The following is a 10,229-nucleotide window of genomic DNA, read 5'->3' on the forward strand; positions in this document are numbered from 1 at the left end:
CCCATAAAATGAAACCTCTGGCCGTAGCTGAAGGTGTAATTTTAGAGCTCTCAGAGATGTTGAACAATGGCTTATGCAAGAGTAGAAAAGGATGGTCAAAAATATTGTTTCTGACTTACCAGAGATTTTAGAAAACTCAATAAAAGATTATTTCAGAAGCACAGACTTTCTTGTAGGTAGCAAAGTGAACATTCCCTGAACACAGTACCCTTTGCTTCCCCACAAAACCCAAAAAGCAAACAGCGCCTGCCCATATATTTTATCATTAGTTTTCAAACGCTTTATTATCTACTGGTATAAAGATTCAAGGAAACAATATTTCCTTTTCTAACTTTTTCAGCCTAGCTAACAGTAAAGAAGAATCTAAAGTGGCATTTTTATGAGGTCCTTTTCTAAGAGAGTTGATACCATGGTTAAGTGGTCTGGTTACTAGGATTAAATTTGTGGTTGGAAAAGTACTCCATTCTAAAAAAAGTGAATTCAACACGAACCAACATAAATGTGCAACTCTGAGGGTGTCTGGGAGCCACGGCTCCATCCAAATCCTAAGGAAGGACAAGAACCACTGCCCATGGTTAAGTCCCTAAGAGGATTAAAAGCCTATTTACTGTCACTTGGTTGATAAAGATGCTGCTCATCAGTCCCATCCTAAAAGCAATAAACAATCGCCCGATTTTATACTCTCCCAGGTAAAGACTTGTAAACAGAAAGAACTAGTAACAAACGTTTTTCTTAAAAGAAAGTTAAATTCCAGTAACACCTGCTATTGTAATACATTCCATATTTAAGGCAGGCCATACGTGGGGGGGTGTATGTGCGTGTCAGAGATGGTCAATGATCTACTAACTGAAAGCCGTATTTGACAGAATTCCCATTTTGTAAAATTAAAACAACAACAAAAAACCCCACTGTTTTTAGATCTTAGAAATAAAGATTCCAATTAATGAACTCATGACCAAGACAAATATTATGAGAGGTAAGAGGAGATATATATAGGGAAAGAACATACATATGTAGAGTTAAATGTTTTACCATTTCTGATTATCAAAAGGCTAAGTATATTTTTAAACCACACAGTGAGTATAATGACAAGTTTAGGAAAGACTACCATAAATACCATGTTCGAAAACCAATTGCTCCATGAGAGGCGATGGACTCTGAGAAACAAACTGAGGGTTCTGGAGGGGAAGGGGGTGCGGGGCTGGGTTAGCCTGGTGATGGGTATTGAGGAGGGCACGTTCCGCATGGAGCACTGGGTGCTACACACAAACAACGAATCACGGAACACTACATCAAAAACTAGTGATGTAGTGTATGGTGATTAACATAACATAATAAAAAAAACACACAAAAAACCAATTGCTAGTTTATTAAAAACGACACACAAAGAATTCCAGAACCAGTGTACATGTTTCACAGCTATGCTGCTTTGTTTTCTTACCTTGGATGTTGTACAGTCGGACTCTGTGGGTAACATGTTCCAAAAAGCAAGTCACGTCTGAGTAAAACCTTCCACGTTGCACTCTGACAAAGGGCAGTGTTGTGTAAACATAAGGCTGAGGAGGAAATGACATTTTTAAGAAAAAATTTCAGCTTTTAACTTTTCCAAGGGATGTTTATTATCATTTCCCAAATGGCAAATACATACCACCTGATATTTGCAATCTCAAGTGAAAACGAAACCTTACAAGGTATCAGAACAGGCGCATGCTATAAAAATGGAGTATAAGGTTTTTCATTAGACAAAAAGTGCTGAAAATAGAAAATAAAAATGTTTACAACTTGACTGGCCTAGATGATCCACAAACATTCCTCCCAGCTATAAAAATTTCTAATTAAAACCCTTCTATATTGTCCATGTGCTATTTATTAGAAATACCATTCATTCTACAGCAGTGACATTTTCCCAGGCAAACATTTATTATAACCGTGGCCCCCTAATGTTCAGGGGTCGGGCAGGTGGCAAGGATGACCACAGGGAGTCATCTAAGCAAACAGAAAGCAGGATTCAGAGAATTGCTTAATCACAGTTAGGTTTACTAGTCTATAAAACACACTGCCCTTTTACTAGAAAGAACTAGCTGAATATAAAGCAAATTTACAAACTTGAAAAAACTATGGCAACCACTGGTTTAAGGTTTCGTCATTTCAAATCTAGTTGTCAAGAAAAATCAGGAACAGAACATAACTTCTGTGACATAGGAGCACATTGAAAGCATTTATGAAGAATTATATTTTCTCTCTTTTTTTTTGAAGGACTTATATTTTCTTAAGCATTACAGGCTGCAGAAGCTCAACAATGGCATGACGAGCTAGGCTTGCATTGCAAACTACTTAAGTAGCATCAGATTTTCAGAACTGTGAAATTTTCTTCCAAATGTACCTCTCTGGTTCTAGAAAAAATATTCTGAAATTAATATAATGCATTAAGAGTTTACAAAGTTCTTGGACCTAATTTTACCATATAGCTAAAAAGTAAGGGAAGAAGATGAAAGCTGGCATGGGGATTTCTGGGCTCCTACCTGTTTCTGATGCACCCACCTGCCTCCCTGATAGTCTTTTATTTTCTCTTTGTAAATATATGATAATTCTCTTGGTTTTTTAATTTAATATTAGAGCTATTTAAAGATAGAATAATTTTAAATAAATTAGTCACAATTGTCCATGCATAATATTCCATAAGTATTGCTATTTTTCATTTTTTCTTTAGTATAAGAACAGTCAATCAAAACCAAATTCCTGGGGTGCCTGGGTGGCTCAGTCGGTTAAGCGTCTGCCTTTGGCTGGGGTTATGATCCCAGGTTCCTGGAATCAAGCCCCACGTCGGTCTCCCTGCTGAGCAGGGAGCCTGCTTCTCCCTCTCCCTCTGCTGCTCCCCTTGCTTGTGCCCTCTCTCTGACTCTCTCTCTCAAATAAATAAATAAAAATCTTAAAAAAAAAAATCCCCAAAACCCAAATTCTTGTCCAAGTGAGAACAGACTGATACAGCTTATACTTAGGATCCACTACCCTTCCTAGAACGGCTACTATGAGCTGTAGTTTACCTTTAATTCCTCACTGATTAAAAAAAATCGAAACAACAAAAAACTAGACTCCTTAGAACGGTCAATGCTATTCTTGAAAAATCTATTATTTGGGGCGCCTGGGTGGCTCAGTCGTTAAGCGTCTGCCTTCAGCTCAGGTCATGGTCCCGGGGTGCTGGGATCGAGCCCCGCATTGGGCTCCCTGCTCAGCGGGAAGCCTGCTTCTCCCTCTCCCACCCCTGCTGCTTGTGTTCCTTCTCTCTCTGTGTCTGTCAAATAAATAAATAAAATCTTTAAAAAAATAAAATAAAATAAAATCTATTATTTGATTTTGGTTAACAGGTTTTTCGAAATTGAAGAACAACAGTAACTTCTGCAGGAGACAGGTTTCTAGGCAACAAAATATGGAGAATATTTAACTTATCTTGAAGTAGAGAAAACCTATATAAGTAGAAAAGCAAAGGAAGATGCTCTAAAGAAAAAAATACAGAACTGACTACACAAAAATTAAAAAAAAATACTATAACAGCATAACATAATTAAATTAAATGACACACTGATGGAACATTTTGCAGTATATAGGAAAAAAGATTAATTTTTACCATACATAAAGAATGCTTATAGATCCGTAAGTCATACCAGTAGAAAAATGGTCAAAGAACTTATATATGAAACTCACAAAAGATATAGGAGAGAGAAATAAATGTATGAAGTTTAGCTTCCCTAATAATCACAAAAACTTAACAGTAAAATATTTTTCACCCATTATTATAGGTAAAGCTTTTGATATGGCTGATTCTCAGTGCTTGGAGTGGTATATTAGAGAACTACTCTCAAAAATGCTGGTGGGAGCGAATATTTATGCAGTCACTTTAGAGGACAGAGAAATAGTATGTATCAAGTCTTTTTTTTTTTTTTTTAAAGGTTTTATTTATTTGACAGAGAGAAACACAGCTAGAGAGGGAACACAAGCAGGGGGAGTGGGAGAGGGAGAAGCAGGCTCCCCGCGGAGCAGGGAGCCTGATGCGGGGCTCGATCCCAGGACCCTGGGACCAGGACCTGAGCCGAAGGCAGATGCTTAACGACTGAGCCACCCAGGCGCCCCAGTATGTATCAAGTCTTAAAGGCCTCATCCACTGACACAAAATAACTCTTCTAGAAAGTTATTCTCAGGAAATAATCATCACTGCATAAAAAGAATGCTACAAAGAAAGCTTATCACAATGTTACAGTAGTGAAGTATTGGGAGAAAATCTACATATGCAACAATTTTTTTTTTTTTTTTTTACATATATATACATTTTTGTGTGTGTGAGAACATTTAAGTTCTACTCTCTCAGCATATCATATAATACGGTGTTATCAACTACAGTCACCATGTTAGACATTGGACCCTCAGACCTTTAATCACAACAGTATATATTAAAAATGTGTTTTCGAAGAATATACCATTTGATTGTGAGCACTGTCACAACAGTGAAAATGGGGGAGAAAGCGATATGCACAGTAAGACAATAAAAAATACATCAAAATGTTGGCAGTGGTTTGCATGGCCTCTGGAATAGTTGGTAAATTTTATTGTTTTCTTCAGTTTTCTGCATTTTCAAAAATGTGCCAAAATTTGTATATATTATTACACCTTTACAGTCAAGGGGAGGGAAATTTTTTTTTGTTTTTTAAAGTGCTGAAAGTTAAGGAGAAAAATGGCCCACTGGACAATTTATTTTTCTCCTATGGCTAGATAATTTGTCTCTGTATATATGCTGTGTCACACAGAACAGCGCAACAGCACCTGAACCCTCCAACAAATCTGGCTTCTTTCCATGGAGAGCAACTATTCATTGTAGCACCTTAATGAATTCCAACCCTGAAAAATTATTTGTTTACCTAACACTCACGACTACCGATTGCCAAGTGTCAATAAGGAAATATAATAGTGGAACCAACTCATCTATACCTAACAGATGACAAAATAATGTGATGAACTTATTTTTTTCTTCATTACTCTTTCAATAAATGCTTATTCACAGCTCAGTTCATTGGCACTTACCTTGGCTTCCCCATCAGGTAAGAAGAGGTAGGCACCACTTTTGTCCTTTTTACTGGTGGTTCCATACCATGAAAATTGCACTTTTACTTCATGATGTTTACTGTCTTCTTTATTTATCATTTCCTAAGGATAAAAACAATGTTTAAAAGCAACTTACTATATTAAGATTTTAATGATGTTGCATCTGGTTCCATGTATATGTTGATTAAAAAAAAAACAAAAAACCTCAAGACAGACAGAAAAATGCTAACATTCAGCCTCTAATGTTCATGATTCTTGGATGAACACCCAAAATCTTATATTTAAAAGTATACTTTTATAGCTAATACTTAGAATTTAAAACTTTCACAATAGAAACAAAAAGTCAGAACACACTTCATTAAGGAAGAAAGAGATACACAAATTAAGAGATGTGGACCAGTGCTTCTCAAACTTTCTGTACTGAAGAAGCAGGTTTATTTTTTTATTTCCAGTATGCATGGACCAATATTTTTGTGAAGTACAATAAGAGTGAATTACTAGAAAAATTAAATTTAAAGTGATATACCAAATATACACTCAAATTTTTTATTATTAGATTCAGTAGACATAAATTTATTGTGTCATTGTGCTTTCAGAGTTTCCACAAACATTTTTCTCAACCATTACAGCTTCTATACTTATCTTGTGGACCAGTAACAGTTCACGGAGCAGCACCACCCACAGACCACCCTTGTTAGGAGCAAGTGGTCACAGTGGACCACATATATCAGATACATATAGCTCATCCATCCTTTCTCCCAGAGTATTTGCATCGATTTTCCCCCCTCTGCATACATAATCTGCACATATTATAATAAAAGTGATAAGCCTTCCATGAATTTGAAAACTATTCAGAACATACCTCCAAAAGCCCAGACTGATCAAACCGAAGTTTAACAAAGGAGTTCTCTAGAGTTATATCTTCTTCAGTACTTTTTACATTCTTCATGTTGAAAATTCCTTTATCTTTTACGTTACCATTATGCAGCACATACTCAGCTAAATGTGGGTCTGAACTTGCTGATTCCAAAATTCTATACACTTTCAGTCCGAGTGGTGGCATCTGCACTAGGAAGGAGATCTTTAAAAGACAGAGGAGAGAATTTTTTTAAAGAGAAATGCAATCTACTGAAAGAAAAGGATTTATACATCTAGTAAGAACAACAACAAAAAAACTACCGTATTTTAAAAAGAATTTAATACTCTAAAGATGTTTTGAGAATTTATGGGTAGAGTATCCACATTTCCGTTTATCCAGGGAATCTAATAACTTCAGGTTGGTAGGACTATCAAAGGCATGAATGCTTTCATTCAATATATGAAATTATACGAGCAACCTCAATTGTCCTGTGGTGCTCTTAATGGATGCTCAGAGGAGAAAATGCTTCATGAAGGTAGGAGCTTTAGGTGAACAACGATTTTTCCTAATTATCAGGACCCTTTTTATACTATGGTTTCAAGTACATTAAAAATAAAAGTGGTAAATGTAATACTATAAATATTAGGCAGGCTAACAGTGGCCATCGAATGCCTGGGGTCCAGCAGACAATGCACAAAGCACAGAGGATGCACACACAATGTAAGTCGTGACCTCTGCCTTCTAGGAGCTATTCCTCCCTTTTCTAGATAGGCTGTTTCCTGTAACATCTGACCAAAACTTCTATTATCTTCTCCTTTCTAACTAAAGGATTATGAATTTATGAAAGCAGCCAGCAATGGCTTTTAACAAGCAAAGTAATTCTCATTTAGAGTTCCTAGCTTATGGCTGCGTCTTCAGAAGTACAGTTTAACTTGCACTCAAGACTCCAAAAATTCAACTTTTCTAGTGATGCGGGGGTCCAGTTTAATATTACTTTAAGAAATTTTCTCCAAAAATGTCTATTACTTCAGGCCAGGCTTTCCACAGTTGCATCTCAGGTAAAAAGCACCTTCCTCTATTTTAGGAAGTCCTTCTTTTATGGTGTGTCACGTCACCTTTGCAATGAAACGCTGAAAGGACCTAAGTTATTTAGAAAAGGTGTTATTTATCTCAACTTCAGTGTGCATAATTGTTACTAAATTGAGTTAAACAAAAAATTACAAAATTTTTTAGGTAATGATGACTTCATTATTTCAGGAAAAAGTTCCAATACTTACAAAGATATACAATATACATGCTAATAACATACTAATAATAACATGTGATATACACACTAACGAAGATATTAGTATTCTAGGAAACACAGGATCTCTTTTCCTTTAGTGTCATTTAACTGGTCAGTTAAATCCCCTGGTATCCACAACTTTAACCACTTCACATACACCAATGTGATGACTCAAGGGGGCATGGATACATATATAAACTACATACTGGCTATGCTTTTTTAATGGTGCCTCTTTAAGTTCTATGGCAAAAACGTACCTCATAGGCTGTCTGTGAAATAGTAGTTGCTGTATTCCAAACTGCACTCATCTGAATTTCCACAGGCTTTCCGGAAGCAGAAGACACTTGTGCTGTGGGGGAACTCACATAGACTGAGACCACTGAGATTCGGTCTTGTTCTGAAGGATTACAGACCACAAGATACCTGCAAAAACAGCTGCTTCACTACTCGGATCTTAAAACAGTATTTCTACTTCTTTTACACTATGTGTAAGGACTCAGCTTGTAGACATAGAGTCAACACACGGAGAGGACTTATAAGGAACATTCTGGTAAAATTTTTGGAGAACACGCAATTTCATCACAAATAACACACACTACAAAGGGTAATGAAATAATGATTCACTTTCTAAGAATAAAATGTTATACAAATGGAAGACATTAATAGAACTGTAATAAAGTTATTTCCATGGCCCAGAAAATGACCTATATAACACATGGTTTTATTAGCCTTTCTAAAATAATCAGCTTGATACAACTAATCTCCTGATCCCTGCCTAAGCTCGCTGAGTAAGAAAACACATACATTGCCTATTTGTACTTTAGCCACAATTAATTTCAATTAAAATCCTGACATTCATTTTAGACCACTAAAAGACAACAAAAATGTATGGCTATCCATGCAGAATCACACATTTATTTTATATACATGGGGTCCTTATTCCCCAAGAGAGTTGGTTCTGGAAAAAAGATCATTTGAAGTAGCTCCACTTAAAAAGGGTGTTAAAATTTTATAACAAATAGTGCTAAAAAAGATTTGACTGAGCCTAGCTAGAAAAAGGACAACACACACTATTAAAATAAGTTTAGACAATTATTTAAAACTACATGCAATTCTTAGAATGAGCAAAAAAATGAATGAACTGGAGTTTCTGGCAGACTTTTTCCAACAATATTTTATATTAGCACATTATGACACCTTCACGCATTTAATTTTTATAGGATGGTTTTAAACATAACTACATTTGTAAAAAATATTCAAGGACTTCATCGTTTTTCCTAAAGTCCTCTTCTTAATTTCTTTGATATTCAAAGAATTCTTAGTTGGAGATCCTCACTGTTTCATGGCTTTGCCTGTGAGCAGAAATGTTCTAGACCATCATATCACAGACTTCATGAAACAGAGTCTTTGAAAGATTTATGATTTTACTTTATGATCAATTTGAATCAGATTATCTTCAAATAAATCAAAAGATATTTCAAAGAGGATGTTTGAATAATATAACTCACTGATTCATTAGTGAATATTTTCTTGATTGAAATATTTTGGTTTCCTATACAATTTTGTAACTGCAGGACCACAGAACTGAATAGTCAAATAGCAACCCCATCTCCCCCGACCCATAGCAGCTACATCAAAGATGGCAGACACCAGCTAGTATTGTGTATTTAGTGCATTAGAAAGCGTAGTCATGCTCTTTTATTCTACGTGTGTTCTGTGTATTTCAATTGCATTGCAAATCACATAAGAAGTAAAATTAATACCTGCAGTGGTCAAAACTAAAGTGAAGGACAACAGGAAAACACAAAAGAAAAGAAAGAGCATGTAGCATAAAATCTATAAAATGTTTGACTTATAAAGGGTTTATCGGGAGAAGCTCTTATGATAGAAATAGTATTCTGAGATACCAAAAGCGACAACACAGCAATAAAAATGTCTCTAATTCCTAATGGCTTATAGTATGCATCAGGATCACACAACCTAGCTTACACCACTTATGTTCACCGAGATTCCATAGATGTGCGAGAGAAGAGTGGCTGAAGCTGTGTAGTCAAAAACGTATTTACAAAGGACACTTAAGTCTTGACATACTAGGTAAAACCCTATTTTATCCACAGAAGCAATTCTAAAGGATAGTGAGGGCAATGCTTAACAGACTTACCTGAGGGATCTGCCAACCTATTGGTGCCCTCCTACTGCCCTCTATCAGAGCTTACGTGTCACCTGACTTGTCCCGTCACAAACACACCTGGAGAATCACAACTACCAGGATTCATTGTTACCAGCAAGACAATACTATATTCCTAATGTGCAACGTGGAGAAGAAAAACAGTTGAGGATCACCTATCCTCAGCACCAAAGATGTTTAAGCCAGCATCCCAGAAATGAGTGATTTACTGCTTAACCCCATGTTCCCAGAGGCTTAGAGATAATATGGTCTGAAGAGTCGGGCCAGTATCCTGATTCTGCAGAAGCCCTGAGGCACATCCAGGTACTGAGCCTAGAATTCCTACTGGCAGGTTTGCTGGATGCTCTACTACACAGGTCTAGTCATAAGGGCTCTGATAATAAAATGTAACATGTGCCCAAGCAATAAATTAGGTAATAAGCATCCAGAACACAGATTCCTTCCCATGTCCCATAGGGGAAAAAGATTCACATTTAAAGCAAAAAATAATTTTAACCATACATTTAGTTTTATATAATATTAAATCACTTTTTATAATAAGCTGTGAACTAGGTTCTGTTTTGTTTCATTTTAGTAGCTAATTAGTATGTGACCATAATGATGTTTCTACTGTACTGAATGATTATATAATTATCATGCCAGGAATCTGTTCAAAAATGGAATGTGTAGAGTATATAATGAGTATAATGCTGCACTAAAAAAATCATTTTTTAACATAATTAGAGATTCACACCATGTTCTTCAAGCGCACCACAGCATAAATTTACCTGACATACACACAACTCTCATCTACATACATTTTT

General features: G+C 36.0%; 1 protein-coding gene across 2 annotated transcripts in view; it reads right to left on the reverse strand.

Annotated features, from left to right (window-relative positions):
* The window catches only part of MAN2A1 (mannosidase alpha class 2A member 1), a 167,201-nt gene that overhangs the window by 39,812 nt on the left and 117,160 nt on the right, over positions 1-10,229 (reverse strand). For both annotated transcript variants that reach the window (XM_081826471.1, XM_081826470.1), the window contains exons 13-16: positions 7,496-7,661; positions 5,957-6,175; positions 5,074-5,196; positions 1,442-1,556 (exon numbers count right to left, since the gene is read on the reverse strand). In XM_081826471.1, coding sequence (XP_081682597.1) covers positions 1,442-1,556; positions 5,074-5,196; positions 5,957-6,175; positions 7,496-7,661 — 623 coding nt within the window. The remainder of the gene's footprint in view (positions 1-1,441; positions 1,557-5,073; positions 5,197-5,956; positions 6,176-7,495; positions 7,662-10,229) is intronic.

The sequence above is a fragment of the Leptonychotes weddellii genome, chromosome 7 (genome assembly GCF_054177405.1).
Source record: "Leptonychotes weddellii isolate Sample4059 chromosome 7, ASM5417740v2, whole genome shotgun sequence".
In the NCBI taxonomy this organism is placed as follows: domain Eukaryota; kingdom Metazoa; phylum Chordata; class Mammalia; order Carnivora; family Phocidae; genus Leptonychotes; species Leptonychotes weddellii.